General features: G+C 47.5%; 3 protein-coding genes across 3 annotated transcripts; 1 reads left to right on the forward strand and 2 right to left on the reverse strand.

Moving 5' to 3' along the window:
- Window positions 1-1705: 1705 nt before the first annotated feature.
- Window positions 1706-3999, reverse strand: LOC108091409 (accessory gland protein Acp29AB-like). Its single transcript, XM_017190600.2, has 2 exons — window positions 3173-3999; window positions 1706-1790 (listed from the first exon to the last, which is right to left on the reverse strand). Exons 1-2 carry the CDS (start codon window positions 3997-3999, stop codon window positions 1706-1708), a joined length of 912 nt encoding a protein of 303 aa, XP_017046089.2.
- A 245-nt stretch (window positions 4000-4244) lies between these two features.
- LOC122320010 (C-type lectin 37Db-like) lies at window positions 4245-4913 on the reverse strand. Its single transcript, XM_043207932.1, has one exon. It carries the CDS (start codon window positions 4911-4913, stop codon window positions 4245-4247), a length of 669 nt encoding a protein of 222 aa, XP_043063867.1.
- A 549-nt stretch (window positions 4914-5462) lies between these two features.
- On the forward strand, window positions 5463-19952 carry LOC108091408 (accessory gland protein Acp29AB-like). Its single transcript, XM_017190599.1, has 3 exons — window positions 5463-5488; window positions 8493-8894; window positions 19835-19952. The coding sequence occupies exons 1-3, from the start codon at window positions 5463-5465 to the stop codon at window positions 19950-19952; spliced, it is 546 nt and encodes a 181-aa protein (XP_017046088.1).
- The last annotated feature ends 3001 nt before the right edge of the window (window positions 19953-22953 follow it).

The raw sequence follows: 22953 nt of genomic DNA on the forward strand, positions 1-22953 counted from the left end.
GCAAACCAGTGCGGCCGACTGTCAATTGGCAACTGCCAACTGGCGAGTTGGCCGCCGAAGGCTCCTTGCTCCATTGCTGCCTTGCTGCCACCTGCAGCGAAATCTAGCCCACCATTGTCTCGGCTTCTGCTGCCAATTACGCCAGTCAGGTGCGTAGTCCCCGAAGAAAGGTGCGCCAGAGGGGGAGGACCCGTGCGAATGCGGAGTGATCCACCTCCTCGGACTTGGACATAATTTCAAAATTTCCATATCTACGGATACAAATGACTCCCCTTGGGGGCCGCTACTGTGGGGCACAGATGTCTATCGGGCGCCGTCAACAAGTTGGACGTAACTCAGATGGAATCGAATCGCTAGAAGTGGCGTGAAGGTCGAAACCTCAGTGGGTCTTTACTTTTTGAGCGGGGAAACTGGGTAAGCGGCTAATTGAATGCGGTTGCGAGAAGAGAGGAGCGGAGATTGAGTCCTAAACCCACGCTAAACATTCCGACTTAGTCGCCTTTTGTGAGAGTCTGTGGATGATTTCACGTTCAAAGGTTATGACGTTGTCGTGTCAACATTTTATTATTTATTATTGTAGCCTCTAGCGAGGCAAAAAGGGTTTGCCCCAAAACAAAAGCCAACTAATGCGCCCACTCCTCCACTGTCTCCTGTCTTCAGCCTTCAGTCTTCAGACTCCGGTCTTCTGGGTTCTCTCTGCAGTCTTCTCTTGGCTGTCGGTGGCTTTTGAGCTCTGAGCGTCGTTTGAGCCGCAGTTTTGAGTTCCTGCCCTGTCCTGTCAGATATTAATGGAGCGCCATTGTCTGCCCCCCTTGAACCACTAACGGCGCTTTGATTTTGCCATAGAAATTAGCATTCAATGCGATTTACATTGCCATGCCAATCAACGCCCTCCGCCCAAGTTGGGGAAAGGGCACCCCTTTCGAGGAGATCGAGGAGAAACCCCCTTGCCAGACGGCCAATCAGAGAACTGATTCTGTTCCCGGAGCTCCGGAAAGTGATGCATATTCTGAGCGACTCAATGATGGAAGAAGCTCACAGCCAACTTCCGACTCCTAACTTCAGGTTTAAGAGGGCAAATACACCATAAATGCACACAAAAAACCAATGTGATACCTCACCTAAGAAAAACCTTTTGTTTAAATACGTTCAACTTCACAACTTCTTCAAGGATACCATTTAGACAAAGCTTGTGTAATTTTTTCCAGTGCAACACCAGAGTTCTGGTTGACGTTGACTCTTGTCTCTATTCAAGATGTAGGTGGCGACATCGACATCACTTACGGTACACAGATCCCAGCATTAGATAGACGCCCTGCTCCTTTCTGTCGGTCCTCAGTCCTCAGTCTCGGTCCCCAGTCTTCGCAGAATTCTCGCATTTCCTCCGCCTTGACTTTCCATTCCGTCCCCACTTTCGGTCCGAGGTTCCCCACTTCATCGCAATCGTGCGCGTTTGTTGAATGTGGGACGTGGACCAAGGGATCGGGGTCCGAAGAACAGAGAACAGGCTTGCGAAGTTTCCGTTGTTGTCGACATCACAGACTTCAATGTTTCATCTGCCGCAACAATGAGCGCGGCTACAAGCACCAACAAACAGAGCGTGTCTTTTAATTGCCGTGCCGCTAACAGACATTAACATTAGCATTAGAGGAGTCTCTTCGAGAGGGGTCGCCATGTCGATGATGCATCCGCGTGGCTCGGTTGCTCAGTTCTGTTTCTCCGACTGTGTGGGCGGGAAATGTAATGCTGCTGCAGTAAACGTAGCTGGTATGATGGCTAGGAGCCTGTTTCTGTTAGAAAGCGAAAACATTGCTATGATTTAACAATATTAGCTAAAATGCTTTGCAATTTGTTTTTTGCTAGTTTAAAAGTTTATTTATTTCTTTCTGTGTAGTTTACACAGTTTAATTCAAAATATCCAAAAATTCAATTTCAGTTCTGAATTACTCTACTTTAAAATAAAACGTATCCTTTAGTGCCTTTCATGCAACCTAAGATTTTTATCCAAACCAATACCACCAATAGTCCCAACTGGTAGGACGATAACTTCCATAGCTATAATAGCTATAGCCGTTATTATAAGAGGGAGGTACCTTTAAATCTTCACATCTAGGATGTTTTTTCCATGAAGTGCACTCTACACAGCCCTTATTTTCTTTCCAATAATAAAATTCTTTACAGTCTGCATGTTTGTCCTTTTTCTTCGCTTCCTCTTCCTTTTTCTTTTTCTCTTCCTCTTCCTTTTTCTTTTTCTTTTTCTCTTCCTCTTCCTTTTTCTTTTTCTTTTTCTCTTCCTCTTCCTTTTTCTTTTTCTCTTCCTCTTCCTTTTTCTTTTTCTTTTCCTCTTCCTTTTTCTTTTTCTCTTCCTCTTCCTTTTTCCTTTTCTCTTCCTCTTCCTTTTTCTTTTTCTCTTCCTTTTTCCTTTTCTCTTCCTTTTTCTTTTTCTCTTCCTCTTCCTTTTTCTTTTTCTCTTCCTCTTCCTTTTTCTTTTTCTCTTCCTCTTCCTTTTTCCTTTTCTCTTCCTCTTCCTTTTTCTTTTTCTTTTTCTTTTCCTCTTCCTTTTTCCTTTTCTCTTCCTTTTTCTTTTTCTCTTCCTCTTTCTTTTTCTTTTTCTCTTCCTCTTCCTTTTTCCTTTTCTCTTCCTCTTCCTTTTTCTTTTTCTCTTCCTCTTCCTTTTTCCTTTTCTCTTCCTTTTTCTTTTTCTCTTCCTCTTCCTTTTTCTTTTCCTCTTCCTTTTTCTTTTCTCTTCCTCTTCCTTTTTCTTTTTCTCTTCCTCTTCCTTTTCTTTTTCTTTTCCTGTTCCTTTTTCTTTTTCTCTTCCTTTTTCTTTTTCTCTTCCTCTTCCTTTTTCTTTTTCTCTTCCGCTTCCTTTTTCCTTTTCTCTTCCTCTTCCTCTTCCTTTCTCCTCTTCTCTTCCTCTTCCTCTTCCTTTTTCCTTTTCTCTTCCTCTTCCTTTTTCTTTTTCTTTTCCTGTTCCTTTTTCTTTTTCTCTTCCTTTTTCCTTTTCTCTTCCTTTTTCTTTTTCTCTTCCTCTTCCTTTTTCTTTTTCTCTTCCGCTTCCTTTTTCCTTTTCTCTTCCTCTTCCTCTTCCTTTCTCCTCTTCTCTTCCTCTTCCTTTTTCATTTTCTCTTCCTCTTCCTTTTTCCGTTCATTTCCATTATTATTTATATTAATGTTAATATTAATATTAATAGTATTATTATTATGAAAGCAACAAGCCGCATTACCTATCTGGGGCTTTTCAAATTGGCAAAGACCCGAGTACATGTTCTGGCAAAGATGCTTATAGAGTTGACCGTACTGTAGATAAACGCAGTGCGCATTGGTATTGTTATTGGGCTCTCCTTTCTGCCAATTCAAAAGCGGCGACTCCGCCCCGGTGACCAGCGAAGTGAACTTGTCCTTAATGGCCAGATCAGAGATGTCCAGCCAATATTTTCCGTCTCCCAGTTTCGGAGCGATGAGGTGCAGCTCCTCCATGGATACGGGTGCTGCCAGGTAACCGCCATTATCACTGCATCTGCCCGCTGCCGCGAACCAATCCATATACTGGTGTGGATCGAAGAACAATTGGTATTCCTCGATCACCTCAAAATGCTCTTGGGGTCTTAGTTTCGGGCTTGTAGCGGCTGCTTTGAGCTTCAGAGCTAGCTGAAGTGCACTTACGGCTTCCTCCAAGGATTTCTCCAGACTTATCAGCCTGGCCTTTTGCTCCAGCTTGGCCCGTAGCTCCTTAAACCGACTCTCCAACCTCGCTTGCAGCGCACTCAACTGCGTGGCTGTGGCTACTTGTTGACCTTCAATTCTGTCCAGCACTCCCTGCGATTCGTCCAAAGTGTGAGAGTTGGTGGCGCTCCACTCCCTCTCCTCCTGCTCCTGAGCAAGGTGGTTCAGCAATGGCGACATTTCCACAAAACAATTTTCTGGGGGACACTCCTGGGCTCCATAGAGATCACAGGAGAGCAGTGCGTACAAAAGATAGACTGCGTATTCGAACATGTTGAGTGAGTAAAACAAACTGATTCCGGATTTGTTCCAAAGCCTCGACGACCCCTAAGACCGATTTCACACCCCTTAAGCGTTAATAAGCCTTAAAATCACTTTTAAAAGCGTTGAATCTTCGGATGTCCGATTTTGTTGCGAACAAGACTAGGGCTAAGTAACTACCAGCTTTCTCCTACGTTGCTAATAGCAGATATATTTGTAGTAACACACTTAAACAGAAATGATCGAAATGTAGATGTTCACTGCGCAAGTTGGCAAATGAAGAAGTAATTGTCGCCGCACCGTCCGTCCTTCATTTCTCCGTGAAACAAGTGAACGCAGCGCTGATGGATCTTAACTTCGGGCCTCCCCTTACTCCATTTAAAAAAGGGCGGAGGCCTGCCCGTGGCCAAGGAAATGAACTCGCCCCATTTCGCCAGGTCAGTGATGTCCAGCCAATAGTCGCCCGAGGGGGTTTCCCCTTTGATTTTCTCCAGTTGCTCGGCATCCTGGACTGTCGCCAGGGTCCCTTTCATCCGGTGGCACATGCTTGCCGCTCCAAACCAATCCACCTTCGTGTTTCTTTCGATGTACAGGAATCTCGATCCAATTTGCTGGAACGTCCCGGGGACTTCCTTACTGGGCTTCACTGAGTTGGCTTGAAGGAGTGCGTGGAGAGCCTTTACTGTGTCCTTCAGCTCTAGCTCCACCCTCTCCAAGTTGTTCTTGATCGAAATCTTGGTCTCTAGCGCCTTCAACTCCTTTTCCATCTTCTCCAGAGCTTCCTTCAACTTGTCTCCCGTCTTTTTCTGCCGGCTCTCAATCCCGACTAGTTTCCCCTTGGTTTTGTTTAGCTGCAGATCGGTAGTTGAGTTCCCCTGAGTCTTTTTGTTTTTGGCAAGGTAATCAAGCACTGGCGGTAGTTCCATGATACACACTTGTTGGGCTTGACTAAATAAATCGGGGCACTGAGTTTGTGCACGGGCTAAGTTACTAACGCAAACCACGACCGCGCCCAAAAAATAGGTTGTGTACTCGAGCATATTGGGCTGTGATCTACATCAGCTTGCTATGCACGTGAAGATCTCTCAGCAAATTTGTCACGCCATTATGTGATTAAACGAACCGTAACAAAAAGTCGTTCAAATACTTTATGGCTAAGAATAGTTCCCTGCCCATTAAAAAAGAAATGCACTACTGAGATAGCTTACTTTCGACATCTTCCTTATTTTGTGGTTTTGCCAGGAAAAGATAAGTGTATTACAGACTCCCAAATCCGTATCGCAGTTAACCGAGATGCCTTACATTGCATGCGGGACACATTCCGTTTAATCCCGTTTGGGGATCCACTAATAAATCAGTCGCTGGCAAATTGCTCAATTATAAATTGCCCAACTCGGCGAACCCGGCTCGCTTTCCATTTCCCTGCTTTTCCGCGTCTCGCCAGTTGCCCAATGTGGAAATTAGCATTTTGGGCAATGCCTTGGCAGCAAAGCGCTGTCATGTAAGTGACTAATTAACATGTCACTCAGCTGCCGCAGCAGCTGCACAGCAGCACACATTGCCACTGCGACTGCCACATCAGCAACCACGGGTTTTCCTCTTTCGAGTCGACTGGCTGACCATTCACTAAAGTTACGCACGAGGCTGAAGTTGAATGGAAACACAAGCAGAGCTTTTCCAACCCCCTGAACCCCCGCAGCGTGTGCCCCCGATTTTCAGCAACCTGTTGCTTCTCTCACGAGTTTCAAATTTGCCGGAGCGGCGGCAAACGTAAGTTGCCGAAAAAACGTTTAACATTTTTAAATTATTAGCCGAAAATTGTCGGTAACTAAAGAGGTAAGGTACGTTTAGTCTGTCTTCATTTGCTTATGCACAGGGAATAATTTAAGCTGAAATGGTTTAAAAATACTATATACATGGTCAAAGCTCGACATTGGTTCGAAAACTGTTAGGAATGCCTTATGCATTTTGAGTATTGTGAGTTTTGAGTTCTGCCAAGAAGACGATATGAGAGCAGTATTGTCGGTTTCTTACTGTGTGGGTCTCTTTTTCGAGGTAATCTCCTGGCTGTCGTTTGCACGGCGCTAATTATCGCCGCTAATGATGCTTTAAAAGGTAGTCGTCGACGACAGGCGGTCCACCAGCAGCGGAGATATAGCCTGCGATTCAGGTTCGGCAACTGGACAGGTCTGGTCCTTCCCTCCCCGGAGCCCCGATCCCCGGAAAAGCCCTGCCCCTGCGATGCTCCTTTCGCTCATCGCATGAGTAATTGACAATTTGCTGAAGCCAGCGTGTCTCCTCTCCTCTACGTGACCGAAGCAGGAGGACGGAGCCTCCTCGAGGATCCCCTCGACTCCCCTCCACCGAGGGTTCATGTGTATGTTAATTGTGTGACTAATGACAGCCAACTTGTCATATTTTTATCAACATGCGGAGTTAACATTTGTGTTTCACTTCCTTTCGTTGCGGATTTCGAGCCCGAGAAGAGTTCAAACCTCGTTCAAAGCAGGGCTGGCAGATCAACTTGCAACTTGGACTTGGATGAACCTTGGAGGAAAAACACACTCGTTTCCAGATTTATGCAACCTTTAGAAAACAGTAAACGATTGAGGTGAGCTCAATGCATGGGAGTAATAAGTTTAAATATTTAATTGAGGAACAGCTAAAAAGGAAAAAAATAAAAAATTTTTACTGGTTAGACTGAAACCTGAGGACTACAGGGGATCCATTTCGATTTCGATTCGGCAGCCCTGGGATCTGTTGTCCGTCTCCAATCTGGGTTACTTGTGTGTCAAATTAACGCTCTTTAGGGGCAATATGCAAGATATGGATACGAGCTGCAAGACGCCCACAAACTCACGACGGTACTCACACAGATCGAACCTCGTTGAATAAGACAGACCGCATAAATAAACAAAAGAAAAAGAGATAAAAGAAGTGGGGAAAAAAATCGTTAGTTCAAAAAACTCAATCAAATGTCGAAACTTGAAAATCGTGATCATGGTCCTGGCTCCGTCCGCCCGCCCCGCAGTCCTTCCCTTGGGTTTCCTAATGGTTGTCGGCTCTAGGCGGTAGCTTAAACAACAACAACCAGTCGAGGCAAAAAAACGGGGAAAACCCAGGGAAAAACAACGAACGGTAGCTGCAAACAAGACAAAAGACAAACTTATCGTTTGAATTATCGGTATTCATTTGCATTTTGGAACCCTGCGACTTCCCCTCGGCCACCTTTTCCTTCTTCCCCCGAAATCGAAATCGGGGAACATTCGGAAAACAGAGAAGAAAATAGTAGCGACGGAAACAAAAAAGCGAATAGCGAAAATCATTCGAATCGAATGACAATTGTCTCGGGTCTGCAAACAAAAAAGAGAGAGCTAGCGGGAGTGAAAATATCTCTAATAAAAAACACAACCGTTAATGGGGAAATTTAGAATCGAATGGCGCGCATACCCTGCAGAAAGATCACCTCACTTATGATACAGATCCGAGTCCGAAAGTGGAAAAGAGAAACAGATTTCGATGAGCTCGCTCAAAGTATTTAATATAGACAAAAAGGTGGAGGGGGGCAAACTAGCCTGCTAGTTTGGACCTGCGTCTCTTCAAGGTATGCTAAGCTAGACGCCCAACACATCTGCCTACAGGGTATCACTTCACACACATTCTGTTCGGCTTTCATGCTTCAAAGCTCACTTGCCTTGCGTTGCCTTTTACAGTTAGCCACCGAGGGCCCCGTCTATAAGTTAGGAAACCGTTGGACTACCCGGCCAAGAAATTAGCATGCGCGACGCTCCTTGACGAAAAAACGCGGGGGGCTAGGGACTAAAAAGGGGGGAATGGAATGTCAACGGCAGCTGAGATTTTTCCCGCTTCTCTACAGTGAATTTCCAGCAAGGATTTCCCGACCGCAGTGGTTGTTGCTACAGGAAAACGTGATCGTTTTAACATTTTTGCCCGTTGTCCGCTAGTGGTTTTGAGTGGCTTTTAGCAATTCTAATGTTGTTGTTGCTGCTTCAGCTTCAGCTGCAGTGGAACTCAAAAGTTGGGGGAGCGCAATGAACGTCGGCGGTTCTCAGAACGATATGTGTACCACATGGCTTAATACCGAGCGATGAGCGGTTTACCCACGACGGTACTTTGATCGATTCTGGGTGAATCTGCTTTACTCTTCTAGCTAACTGGAAACTGACTTAGTTCCGAATTGGAGAACGGGGCTTTAATATAATTTTTCCAGTTTAATGAGGAGACGGTTATGGTTCATTAGCTCCTTAAGGGTTTGGTAAAAGCTCTTACCTTCAGAATTCATTCGCACTCAGTATGCTAAGGTACACAGTGTATTTTTGGATCGCCCTCGTCGTAGAAGTTCATTGTGAAAAGTGCCCGACTTCTGCATCGAAAGAACAACTAAATCAGGGTCAAGATACGAGTATCTGTATTGTGGCTCTGCCTCAGGTGCTGAAGCAAATTTATGGCGACTATTTCGGGCCGATTCCTGAAATACTTGACAGAATCGAGGGTCAGCTGGAAAATACCGAAAGAGCAGTAAATTCGATAGAGCCCGCAAAGAACAAGTATCTGAAAGTGCTGTCCGACAAGATCGAGCTGCAGAGCAAGATCGAAAGCCGGCAGGCAGCCCTGGCGGAAGCGGTGGAGGCCCTTCACTGCTCCCTGGAGTACAAGAACGTGGCGTCGGGTGGCCAGATGCATCCGGAGTTCCGGAAGCTGGGCTCCAGGTTCTTCTACATCGAAAGGAACGTGAGAAGGGATTGGTTCGGCGCGGCGCAGAAGTGCCGGGAGATGGGAGGCCAACTGGCGTTGCCCCAGGACGAGGCGGAGTTCTCCCTTATCCACCAGCAACTCGGGAGCAACGGGCACTGGCTGGACATCAGCGACCTGGCCGAAAAGAACAAGTTCGTTTCATTGGTCACCGGGAGTGCAGCACCGTTTCTGAAATGGAAAGCTGGCGAGCCCAATAAAAATCCCGACGCGCATTGCGTTTTAACACTCGCCGGTAGCTTTTCAAAATATTTGTGCAGCGACAGACACTTTTTTGTTTGCCAGGCCTTACTTGGAGGAAGACTTGTATAATTTTAGCCCGTTTTCCATAAAGTGAACTCAGTTTAGCTGTTAACAAGTAAATTGCAGTCTTGAGCAATATGCTAATATCCCGTTTTGATTTATCCACCTTTTTCTTAATCGGTTTTTGCATTCGGAAGAGTCCCACACTCCTGGCTGATTAGAGAATGTTTCGACACATTATTTAGTGGGTTCTGATCACGAGTTGGCGTGGCATCACCCCCTCGATAAGTCGATGCAAGATCTGGGGAGCGGGTTAACAAGCTGGCCGCGTGCAAATGATGCTATTAAAGTGGCATTTAAAGTTTAAGTTGCAGTTAAGTCGCGCCTCTCTCCCTCACTCGCTATCCCGCCCCCTCCTCCGCCCTCCACCCTCCTCCCGACCATCTCTTTTCTCTTTCATGGCCACATGTCGAAGCCATTTCTTTGAGCCACAAACCACAAAACAGAAGAACGACAATTGCTGCAGCAGCCACGATGCACTGGCAAAAAAGGTTGCCATGTTAAGAAGTTGTTAGCATATGCAATCAATACATCTCCTCAATCGACTAACTAGAACAACGCCTGAAAGTAAAAGGACACACAGCCAATGTGGGTCGAATACCCTGCAACAATACCTTTCATAGGGGTCATTTATTTCTTCCAGCGCAGGCGACATCGACATCGACGACACGACTTTCCTCTGGCCAATGTTTTGCATATGTATGAGAGCCAGTAATTTGCACTTGTGTGCGCGAGTATCTGTGTGAGGAGCATCTAAGATGCCGCCCGCCGATGCACGCTGCTCGTTTAGATCGTCACCATTGCTGGCGTCTGCCTGACCCAGGTTGCAACCAGCAACCAGCAACTAGCAACTAGCAACCAGCAACTTGGAGGCAGCAGCGACCATTCGGAACACCAGCAACATTATTCGGAAAGCCAGTGAAATGTTTTTCTTTCGTTGAGCACTAAAATCAATACTTCGTTTGATTTTAAATCAGGTTTCACTGCCGAACAAAATACAAAAACGAAAGACATGGGTCTTAAAACACCACTCACACATTTTATTGTGTTTGTCTTCTTCAACGCAAAAAATGTAATTATTTCTTCACACCCTTTTCTTGCAGTGTAGATTACTCCTCTAATAATCAACAGCAACAGCACCACAGCAACAAATGCAATTCGAAAATGTGTTGCGGTCACAAATGCTTAACTTTTACTAATAGTTAACAGTTTTTGTTGCTGTTTCTTTTGTTGTTGTTGCTGTTGCTGTTGTTGTTACTCCTTCACGCAGCAGTTGTTGTCGTCTCGATTTTATAGATAAACATTCTATTTGGCAATTAATTGGCATTTTGTTACTTTTCCAGTTGGATTTGTATAAATTGTTTTTTCCAGCTCACGATATTGAAATGTTGTTGCTGTTTCAGGTTGCTGCTGCTCGTTTGCAAGCTGCAAGTTGCAAGTTGCAACTTGCTATATGCTGCTGTGGGCTGCCAGTTGTGTGTGCTGGTGGATATTCGTGATTGTCAGCAATGATTATTTGGCGAACACTTTTGGCGGCCTAGAAAGTGAACCGCAGCCGGGGAGCAAGCTCTGCTAATTAAATTGAAGGCGGATCGGATTCTGGCCGAGAATCCCCCAAGGGCCGGCGTATTAGCCCCATCCAGGCCCATTTGCTTCTCTCCTGGCCTCGAATTTATGGCACGGCAAGGCAATTGACATTAACCCTAACAGCGACAGATGCAGCAGCACTAGCAACTTGCAACTTGCAACCACTGGTTGTGGCAATGACACTGCTCTTGCTGTTGGATCTGGGATTGCGGATCGCGGATCGCGGATCGGGGCACGGGGATCGGGGATCGTTGCACTTGGCCCACAGATGAATTTATGTATGCAAAGCAGGAGGAAGGGGCGCTCGGGGGCGAGACTCAAAGGGGACTAACCGAAACCGAAAGCAGGCTGACTGACAGGACAAAGGAGGCATTTTTCACAAAAGAACAAAAACGAAAGGGAGCAGTCTTTCCGGATGAGAAGCAGAGGAAGTCGGGTTGCACGAGGGGCAGAAGGAGGAGCAAGAACACAAAGGCAACCACAGAGCCGCCGCTGAAAAGGACAGTGGTCAAAAGTACAATTTAATTAGCCATGGATCCTTTCTCATTGAGCCATCGATTGAAACTTCTATTTTAATTTATTCACCCGACACCACCACCGTTTGTAGAGATATATAGAGGGATTTTCTATTCCGTGTGTTTTTTCACATTAATTGGAAAATTTAAGAAAATTTTGTTTCCCATTGGCAGCCAATGAAGAGGTGGACACTGTGAGCGGCGGTTTCTGCTCCGCCACAAAAGAGGAGCACCAGTAGCCGGATCGGAGGAGAAACAGAAGCCGGGCATCCCGTCCAAGTCATCTGCTCCCAGCGAGCCACTCGGGATGCCTCGGATGAAATGTGCGGAAAAGTAAAAGTAAAATAAGTGCGCCAGCGGTTGGCAGGACTCGAGGGTTCCAAAGAGGGACAGAGGGACAGAGGGACAGTGGAGGGGACCGATTGGATTCGGGTATGCAAAGAGCTGGGCTGGACATAAATTATCTTCGGCCGGGCGGCGGACAAATCCTCAGAAGCCCGACAATGTCGAAGGAGCCTGTCAATTGCAGTCGAACAAAGGGAGGAGGATCTGCGGAGGGGGTTGGCCAGAAAAAGGAAGCCTGTCAGCGGACGAATCTCAGTCAGGGCAAAAGCAAAAGTGCGCCAGCGGTGCCTGGTGCCTGGTGCCTGGGAAATGACTCGGGATCGTCGGATCAAAATCGCTTGGGATGCCTTCCTGACAATTGTGAAATGCAAACGACGGCCAGCGAATGGCAAAAACCGCCCAAGCCGGGCTTGATTAATTTATGGCCTCCGTTTTCGCCGCAGACCCATTGTGAGCTACTGGATCTTGGCCCGGCCCTTTGTTTCTTGGCCTTGACTGCAGGAACAACGGCTCTGGCATTTGAATCACGACCCCGAAGCTCTTCCCTAGGAAGGAAAAAGCAGTTGGCCGCTGGAGGTGTTGTCGTCGTCACCAGGGAAATTCGCGGAAAAGTCATGCGACAAAGGGGCAACAAAGCCTGTCCGATTTTCGCCACTGGAAACCACGATCTGAGCACAGCAAACTCCAGATCATTAGAGGAAAAAAGTTATAACTATTTTTTTGAATACATTCAAAACAATAAAAAACTGACAATCTCAATAAAGCCTACATAGTAATGTTAATGGGCTCTGGAAGAGCAGTCCTGCGGTATCTTACTCTGCACTTCATTGAAAACTTAACCAAATCTGGGACAGCCAGGGATATCAAAATTTATTTAAGGATATTACCACAGATATTTATAGGTATGCCATTCAAATTGTCAAAGTTATGGGCTCTGGAAGTCCAGTTATGGGCCACTCTACGGCACATCATCAATAAAAACTGACATGAACAGGGGTCAAAAAGGTCGATAAACTGCAGCAAATACATTAATATGACAATAAATGTTTACAGGTACGGCACCTTTGAAATTGACCGAGATGTGGGCTTTGAAAGGGTGTGGAATCTATTAAAAATATTCTTAACACGCTTGGCTTGGCTTCATATATTTCAGCATTTGTAAACTGTAATTGAGTTATTTTGAAACCCGGACGGCGCATACCTAAGAAGCAAAACATAGTTACTCACTATTATTATTATGAGCTATTTCAGCCAAAACGCGACTGCAACTCTCAAATTTTTGTGGCAACATGAAAAGTTCAATGTTAACAACAAATTAGGCGGCCGGGAACCGCCCCCACTCCGCCCCCCTGATCCACACAAGTTGGTAAATTGAGAAATTGAAGCCTAATCAGATAAGCGGAGCGTGTGACTGCGCCACAGTTGCAACAAAACAGCGGTTGCAACTGAAATTGCAATCTCCGCTAATCTCCGCATTTGAAAAATCGTACAAAATAAATTGAATTCACGAAAAGATTTATTAAATCGCACTTTTTGGCAACCGTGGCTGCAGCCCCGAATCCAAATCGGATTTCTTATCGCCAGCTGGGGATCTGGAAACTCGAAGGCGCAGCACTGGGGAGAACTAAGTCTCCGGCCGATTGCGCCTCGTTTCTCCGCCCCCAAGGTTAAGCATCAATTAAAAAATGCACCACCAAGGAATCTCAGATCTAATGCTGCACAGAGGGAAAATGGTACTGGGGGAAATAATATCACTGCCATCGAAATTTGGAGGAACATTTTGGAAACCACTTCCCTTAACTACTAAACTGGTATTGCGAATATGTTTGGACGTGATGATAATCTTCAAATGATGATAACCCACAAAGTGCTTTATTTTTTTGACTGTGTGATCTATGGAATTCCTAGTCGAGATTTCGGTTGCCGTTGGCTGTTGCAGTTTGTCACCAAGTGTTGCTGTTGCTGTCGCAGTTGCCGCAGTGTTGATGGTGTGGTTCATTTGCATAAAACAAATTTGGTATTAAATGCTAAACGCAGCGATAAGATCAACACCGAGTTGTTGTTGTCGTCGCCTCTGTAAAATTTGGCCAAAAGAAGCAGAGCGGACAGGAACAGGAGGTCGGCCAGATAGTTTTACCCAGTGGTCGAGAAGGACAGATGCACTTACAAGTTTCGCCGTTGGCAAGTAGGAAACCGCTAACGGCATTGTGCCGTTTTCATTCATCAAGGTACAGGAAGAGAGGAAAAGCCAGGAAAATCCTCATCAGCAGCGATTGTTGGGAGTTGGGAGTTGTGAGTTGGTTTGCATAACCTCTTAATAAAATCACGGCCATGGAAATCATAGCAACAGCAGCTAGAACAACACAGCCACTCGGAAGATCCCTGGATCACAGCACTGAGCGAAACGGGGGGGCTCGAAGTCGCCAGGTAAATTGTGGAGAACACTATTCTGCAATATCTACACTGCCTCTGGTGGGACTTTTCGCTCTCTGTAGGCCCAAGCTTCAGTTGCTGCTTCAGTTACTGCTGCTACCCGGTCGTGATTCTACAATTTCTTCATTTTATTTATTTAAGCATTGCAGACATTTTTCCTTGTCCCTCGACCGCTCAACTGCTCGCTGCTTTCCCCTTTTCCCCACTTTCCCAGCCCCTTGTTGGGGCTCCGATTTAGATGCTGAGATTTGCATTGGCCATTGGAGATTGGAGAGGGCATCGTGAGGCACGAGTGGCGTGAGTATCGAGTCCAGCTCACTCTTGGTCATTTTCGGAACAGGGATCCTCGGCACGCAGGCATCAGTCCGCGGGGAAAACCAAACGAAATTAGTTGGAAATTGTCCGGTGCTCTGTGGGGAATGAGAACCACAGCTGGTCGACAGCCGAGTGGGCTGCCAAACATGCAACACATAAAGCAACATTTTTCCTACACAGTGCAAAAATATACCTCCTCGGCGGTTCTGAATGGAAGGGGAATGCGGAAAAGAACAGGCTTTCAAAGCGGAGATTTAAGATAAACAGTAAATATAAAATTTGATTTTGACCACATTTAATCTGTACTAACCGAGTATTTTTGTCTGTGTGGCCTTATGCGTTATCGACTCCCCGATTCCGATTCCATCTCGCCCAAAGATAACGCACCAGAGGCGCAAGAAACACCGGCGCAAAGGAGGCTGAAGCCCCGGGCTTTGTGGCCCCGGGAAAAGCATTCTGACCTCGCCGCTGGTCATGAGCGAGCCATTTCGGTGTGGTCCCTCCACTGCCCCACTCGATCCCATCAGGGGTTAATACACTTGGCTGATGTTTAATGCTTAATGGCATTAAAATATTTTTAATAAAACATATTTGACTTTGATTTGCCAAATGCGATTCGTGGGGCTAAATTGGCTTTTCTCTGCCAGATTACACCGCACAGCTAGATAATGTATCTAAACATGCAACTAGATTCAATATCTAGAATGTCATTTCCCACCACATCAAGGCTGAAATTGTATTTCTTTATTTAATACTCACATTCAAACAGTTTAAATAATTGAATATATTTGACATTTTTATTTACAAATAAAATATTATTAAAATCAACTTGAAGGCTCCGTCGAAAATTCTTTCCCGTCCTTGTTGGCAAGTGTTAATGGAAAATTCAGCCAGGCTGAGAGAAATTGCATAAAGCAAGCGTGGAAAATTTGAAAAAGCGCTTGAAAAATGACTTAGCGAGTGCAGTGGGTATCGCAAGGGGGAAGGGGAGGGCGGGGTGGCAGGTCGAAGGGTAAACAACGCACAGAAAAGAGTGGAAAAGGCCGGGGAAACAGGCTCAGACGTCGCCGCAACCTGGGGATTTTCCTCGCTGGAGCTGGAGCCTCGACTGTGGCACAGTTAGACGCCCACTTAGTACGGTAATTTCGAAAACGTGCGCCTTTGATGAGATACAATCTCGGGGGGAGCTGCTCCGCCGGCGAGCTGATGCCGATGCCGATGCCGATGAAGCTGATGGAACGTTGACGATCGCCCGAGATTAAGTGCAGCAGTCGGGAGAGCGGAGCTGGGAGGCTCGGGGGCCTCCCCTGTCAAAACGCATTTGGAGGCGGCCTGATGACGTCGTCAGAGTCAGCCGAAGTCGCTCCGTAATAGCAAATGGAATATCTACATTAGGGCATGCAGCAAACGGCAAACAGCAGAAGGAGCCACGGACATTAGAGAAGAGGCCAGCGGCAATCGGCAACTGGGGGTAATTAATTAGTGGCATCCAGCCGAACCCACTGGATAACCCCCAGTTCCCATGCCAAAACAAATAAGAGAAATGGAGATTTGTAGAAGATTGCGTTACAGGCAGTCCAAATTCCCAGTGGGATAAAATGAAACAAACAAATGTTTACTCCTTCTCTTACTCTTAACCATTGAACTAGGGACACAACAGTGCCTTCCATGACTCAACTTTCCTGTATCCCTCGGATTTAAATAGAAGTACATAGAGTAGAATCTTGGTGGCAGCACAATTTGGTTTTTGGGGACAATTAAGAGGTTAACAAATTACAGCAAAGCGGGAAATCTGGGCTCCACGAACAGCAGACGACACAAAATGCATTTCATTGGGCTGTGTTCACCTCTTCTACGGCGAGCTTTGATTTATCGTTATTTTCATTTAAAAGGCAAACGACAAAATCAACAACGCGAATCAAGAGGAGCAAAAGTAAGCGATCAGCGATCGAGGATCGCACAACAAAAACAAAACAAGAGCAACGACAAAAACAACAAGAACAACAACAACAACAAGAAGTCGATGTCCCATCGCGCGTTTTAATGACAACGAAACCAAGTCAAAGGCATTTCGTTCAGGCAAGAACAGCCATCACACAAAAAAATTCTATAAATTAACAATAAAAAACACAGAAGACTTTATAGACACAAAAAACAAGACCGATCACAGAGCGCGGAATGTATAGCGATGTTTGGATGCTCTAAAGTCCAAACATAAAATCTTTATAAATAAAGAATAATATTAGTTGTGATTTGAGCCAAATAAGCTTTCATCCAATTGAAATGCTCTGTAATTGGTTTTTAGGTTTCTGCTGACCATTAGCTGATGTACCTCGTGGGGCAGGTTCATCGGGACTCAGACGAGCGGATCGGGGACGGGGCTTCAAAAGGGATGGCCGGCGGGGCAGGTTGTAAGTGAGCCACTGGGCGATGACGATGGCGATGGCGACTGACTGCAACTGCAGCGACGACTTCAAAACGAGCGACGACAACATCGATCCGAGGTCAACAACCAGGCCACAAGGAGCCAGGGGATCCCTGGGAGGGGATTCGCGGGGAGAGGAGTTGGGAGTAAGGAGTAGGGAGTAGGGAGTCGGAGGCGACGGCCCCAGAATTCGAATTCAATTAAAAAACGTTTATTCCGCAATTGCAGTGGCGGACGGATGGGAAGAGAGGAGGGGGAGGGGGGTCACCGCACCCACGGGGCGTATGGGTGTTGCATAGTTCTCGAAAATTCAATTTGCGCATGTGGCGACACAGGGCGCACCGAGGGGCTCTAAGGAGGGGGACCTGTTTTCAGCCTGAACTAGTTTTTCATCGCCTCCCCCTTCCCCGTCCTCCCCTCCTCCCTCCTCCCTCCTCCTTCCTCCTCCCCACCTCCCTTCTCCTCGTTGTTTCACTTTTGCGATGCGTCTGCGTGCCGCTTTTGGCGACGATCCGCGATCTGCGCTCCTCGCCTCCCCCTCCTGCTCCTCCTCCTCCTCCTTTTGCTGCTAAATAAGTTATTATCATTGCTCGCTTTAATTGCTGTAATTGAAAGTGAAAATGTTTGCCTTTTGATTTGTGCGAGGGAAAAATGTGTCTAGGTGTCAGTTGGTCCATTGGAGCGTGGCCAAAAGCCAAAGCAAAAAAGTAAGGTAACAGTGATAAGGGAGTTCCTAAAATAATTCTTAGGAATTAAAGGGAACAGGTTACTAAGTCTGATCGGTTATGAAGAAACAAGGGCTTTCCATTCTGTTGTTCAGAAACATAATATAGAATATCTAGACTCTTTTCAAGGACACTGGAACCTTCGAGGAATGACAGGGCAGCCACTCAACTCGGATTCAGATCGAGACTACACAGTTCTAAGCCCAAAAACAGCTGCCACATGCGGTGCGTTGTCGGCCATCAATAAAAACTTGTAAAATTGATTACAACAGAATTCCGTTTCTGGCCAAAAGTTCTCGCTGCGTCTGCTGCTGTTTCCGCTGCTTCTCCGCTTCCCCGCTTTTTGTGGCACTGGAAGAGGACTCTGCTCCTCCGCCTGCCGTTCAGTTTCTCGGTTCCATATCAAAGTCGTGCGCTGTCAAATAATGAAGTTGCCAGATCAACAAAAACCCACAGAAAAAGCCCAGAAATAGGAATCAGGAGAGGGGCTTCCGCGGAGCAGTGGACCCTCGGTTCTACCTGTTGCCCCGGCCGCAAGTCGTGCAGACGATATCAGTGATCAACATGTTGCACCACGGCCATGGCCGCCACCACAGTCCCATGGCTTCCATGGCTGGAGTCCTCGGCCTCGTCCCTTTGTGGCACAAGCAGCCAGCAACCGGCAACCGTTGCAATTGCTACCGATTTTATTATTTGCAACAGGCCCTGAATCCGAGACTGCGACTCCAACTCCAACTCCAATTCCAATTCCGATTCGGACTTGGACTTGGACTCGGAGTCAAAGTTGCTGACAAATGTTTGAGTTGCTTTGCAGCTACTGTGGCTGCTTCTGCTGCTGCAGATTGTTCTTCTGAAGCGGCTTAGAATCGCTACTAATTTCGTTCCTAAACCAGTTAATTAAGCGCTTTCTTAATTCGAAATTCTTCCCCTGCCAACCGCAGCACAAATGTAATCCAACCTCGAAGAAAACGCTTTTCCACTTCTCCTTGGCTTCGGCTTTTTCTGCAGTATTTTTTTCGGTTTTTGTCGGTTCTCGGTTCTTTGGTATTTGCCCTCCCTAATTACAAGGAGGCGCGGATATTCCGCTTTTGATTGCTGGCGACAGCCGAAAACGCGTTCCCAGCTAATTTAGACACCTCGCATGCCGCAGATGCCCCTCGTGGATCCTTCGCGGCTCCCTGCCCTCCCGATCTCCTCGGCTCATTAAACAAGCGGCGGCGGCAGCAATCAATTGCCTGCAACATGTCGCAGTAAGCGGGAAGGGGGGGGCAAGAGGGGCAGGAGGGGCAGGAGGGGGTCAGGGAGCGAACAATTATGGTGACAGCGAGCGGAATTCGCAGCGCTTGTAAGCGGCTGCCCCAAAGGCGGCTGCAGTTGCCACACCGCCGTACCGCCACTGCTGCTGGTTGCCCACTGGTTGCTGGTGGCAAGTGACCGCGGCTTCTGCAGCGGTGGCCGCTGACCTTCGCGCTGGAAAGGAAATGAGGCGACGGGAGCGCTAGAATCGAAGCGAGGAAAAAACGAGGCAAAACAAAGCAAAAGGCAATTATGTTCGATGTTCAACGTTCCCTGTTGCCGGGCACTTATTTAAATTGCAGCCAATGACAACAGCAGCGCTGCCGCAGCAAGTAGCCGCATCTCCAGCAGCCACACAGCAGCACATTTGCCCACATGCCACACACGTCAATGCCGCCGCCCGTCTCTATCTCACTCCGAGTGTTGCCGCCTATCTTGTTACTATCTCAAAATGGTCAAGAACAATCGGAGATACAAACGACCAAACCCAGCAGCAGCAGCAACGTCTTCTGTCGGAGTGAATTAAAAGTAATGGAAAGGCTGCAACAGAATACTCAAGTCTTTTCATTAAACTAAATGGAAACCTATTGCTAAATATTAGTGCATTTCGGAGGAATTTTCTGAAGAATTTCTCTGAGCTAATCTAACCTGCGAGCAACTTCTCAGCACGTGCGACTTTTGGGAATTATCGGGAGAAGTCCCACCAGCAGGCAACTTCGGCAGTGACGAAGCCTCCGCCGAGAATTCTCACGTTTTCTCCAAAGACTCGGCTGCAACTTCCGCCCTGCCGGTCGACATTGAATCGGATTCATCCAACGGAGCCGATAATAATTATTATTAACACCAAAAGCAGCAGCGACAGAAACGTCCTCGCAGCAATCAATCAAAAAGGCGCGCTCCAGATCCGCTCTGCTCAGATTTGTATCAGTTAGCTGCTCCTCTGATGCATCGGCTCTGGAAACTCTGGTGGGGATTTGCTGACAGGGAACCAGGTGCACTGCGAGAAATACTGCTGCACTACCGCACTCAATAGCCAATCCAAGACATATTCGATGGTAAAGTATATCCAATTAAACTCCCAAAAATGCATCCTGTAAGCAGACACATTCCCAACCGATCCGTGTAACCAGAGAGGTGGATTCCCGGTGTACGGGTGACAGGGTGACAGGGGAGCCGTCGGAGGAGACATCAGAAGTGCTCAACCTCCGGCTGGAGGCCGCGCTACTGCCACCGCCGATTATGAGATGATTGCTTAAGATGACAACGAGCAGGCTGAAGGCGAGCGAGCTGCGGTAGGAGGAGGAGGAGGAGGAGTGGACACATGGCGGAGACAGGAATGCCCCAATGCGAGTGGCAGCAATAAAAATGACGTTCCAGATTATTGCACACTCGGCTCGACGAGCGGAGGAGCAGAAGGCTCAACGCTCAGAAGGCTCAAACGTGTTCCCGCGCCGACGATGCTTACGCGCTTTTCAAGTTCCACACATAGCTGCTGTCATTATTAAAGACATTTTCAACTACATTCTAGTAGGTACTTAATTTCCCTCGGAACAAGGGCCTCCCTGACGGACAGCCAGGACACTGGCGGAGCAGGGGCAGGGGCAGGGGCAGGGGTGGAAATGCCACCTCACACGAGCTGATTGGATTGCCGGGGGCTTTGTGTCAACAGCAGATAAGCCCTCGCGAAGAGGAACCACTCGCTGAAACCCTGAAATCCTTTTACCCCGAACAATGCTAAGTAGGAGTAAATGCATCCATCAGATGCTCGGCGAAAAGCGACGAGGGGCTGCAAAAAATTGATGAGTTAATTAACGCGCATCGCCGGCATTCCGTTCGACTAATAACCAACTTGTAGACGACAGCCCGCGATGGAGCAGCAGCCTCAGATGGGAACGGGAATGGGAATGGGAATGGCAATGGGATCGGAGTGGAGTGAAGAGGAGTGGTGTGGAGTGGGCACATGGGTACATGGACGGCGGGGCAGCCATATTTATGAGCATGGCTCCGCTCAGTTGTCGATCTGGCACTTCAATGTCAGTTGTTCATCATCGTCGCATCGCAGCTTCTTCGGATCGAGGATCTCTGGCTGCTCTGGCTGCTCTGGCTGCGGAGGGGAATGCGGAATCGCCGGGAGTATCATGACTGCAATGCGTTCTTTAATTGAGTTTTGCGCTGCATTTGTGCAACTGCAACTGCGACTCTTTATGGCCATGCAACATCGCTGCCAAGAAGCAAGTAGCATCCATCCCATCCGCATCCGCGGCAGCAACAACAACAGCAGCAACAGCAGCAACAGAAACAGAAACAGCGGCAACGTGGCATATTATCACACAACCATTAAATATGATGAAGACTGCCAGGGCGACAGAGGATCCTAGAGATGACAACCTCATGTGGTCGTGAGTGGCTCTGCGAACTGTGGAATCGTTGGCAATTAGCCAAGATAAAATACGAATAAAGGTTTAGCAAATATAAAATGCAATTGACGGAAAACAAATTAATGGAGTGTCATGAAGATACTTTTTATTTGAATTGAATATCTTTTAAACACAATAACCCATCGCTGGCCAACTCTTTCGGCTGACTTACGCATTTATGACGCATTTTCTCATCGCGGATCCGCTGGCCGCGGAATCTAGGCAAAAGGCAAACAACCGCTGGCCGTTCCCCACCGGAGGAGAGCAGAGCAGAGCAGAGGAGCTCCCTGGGGCCATTACGCATACTTTGAGCTGCGGAGTTGATTTTCTCATTTGGAGGAGGTTGCACTCTGCGATGGCGATGGCGATGCCGATGCCGCTGATCATTATCAATGATCTGGCATTGCACCGCATTCCCAGTGCAGTGGCCAAGTGGCCGATGCTCTTCTCCAACTCAGACTGACACAATGCCAGCTCGGTGCCCAGTGCTCCGAGATGCATCATCCGGCCGATCCTAGCGATACTCCTCCCCAGCGCTCCCTCGCAGCGGGATCATTGACTATTGGCCGCGCTGATTGATTACTTTGTTGCTGGCACGTTGGCGATTTATTGGAGGGACGCCGGGCTGCAGCGCTGCGGATGATTAAAAATGCTTTGTGTAAATTATTAGCTGCAAATTCACTCGCAAAAACATTTGTTGTTGCCGTGTCGTCGCTCGTAATTCTCGCCTTGAGGTTTCTCGCCGCGATTGCTTTTCGGTGTGAAAATGATGTATGTGGCTCTGCGGTTGGTTTCGGTTTCAGCCAACTCAGCCAAGTTAGCCAACTCAGCCAACTTAGCCGACCAACCAACTCGTCCTAGCCTTTGACTTGGCCACAAAACTGCCTGGCTTTGTGCCGCGCCTCGAAATTGGCGGCGGTCGCTTTGACTCCGCCGCCTCCACCACCCCAGATCCCACTGGTCCTGCCCAGATCCTCGCCAGCTCCGCACCACCACCTTGCGCACTGGGATAGCATGTCTAAATTTCCTTAATATTTCCATTTGCTTGTTTGATAGAATTTATGTGCGCATTCGGATCGGCAGAAGTGAGCCGCCGAGCGAGATCATTGCCGGCATTCCAAGCAGCTGCTGCACTGCAAGAAATGTCTTCTTGGAAGTGAATACAAAATGAATTCCCTTTACCCTCACTTATTCCACAAACAGAGAACCTTGGAGGATGCATTGTTGTTAATAAAAGTGTTTCTGCGAGTGTCTTGTTACTGCTGCGAGGAGCACAGCGACCATGACAATGACAGCGTCTGGGACGAGAGCATTGCCAATATTTATTGACATTTAGCTGGGGAGCGGGGAGGGGACGCCAGGGGGAGGGGAGGCGACTCCCCCCAGGATGCAACATGTCGCTGCACCGCAATGCTTGCAATGTTTGCATTGTGCTGCTGCTGCATCGGCTGTTCGGCTGTTCCAACTGTCAGTTATCATTCACTCAGCGGCAACATTCGAATCTATCCGCAAGAAATCCGATTCCCCATGCAAATGCCTCCGCAGAGGCTGCAGCTGAGTTATGGTTGCAACCGGCGGCAGGATGTGTCTCTCTCAAGGCAACCGCCTGCCGCCTACCGCTGCCACGCCCCCGAATCCCCAACAATCCGGCCAGCACACCCAATTAACAGTTGACATCGACACCTCCGCGGAGCCTTTCTCTTTCCCACACCTGCAGCAGCAAATTTGAAATGAAATATTTTCGATTCTGCTGTCAACATGAGTTTTGCTGACAACACATTAGCAACTGTTGCCGTTGGTATTGCTGTTGCAGCAGCCGTTGTAGTGCACTG

Source organism: Drosophila ficusphila, unplaced genomic scaffold (assembly GCF_018152265.1).
Source record: "Drosophila ficusphila isolate 14025-0441.05 unplaced genomic scaffold, ASM1815226v1 contig_412, whole genome shotgun sequence".
Lineage (NCBI taxonomy): Eukaryota > Metazoa > Arthropoda > Insecta > Diptera > Drosophilidae > Drosophila > Drosophila ficusphila.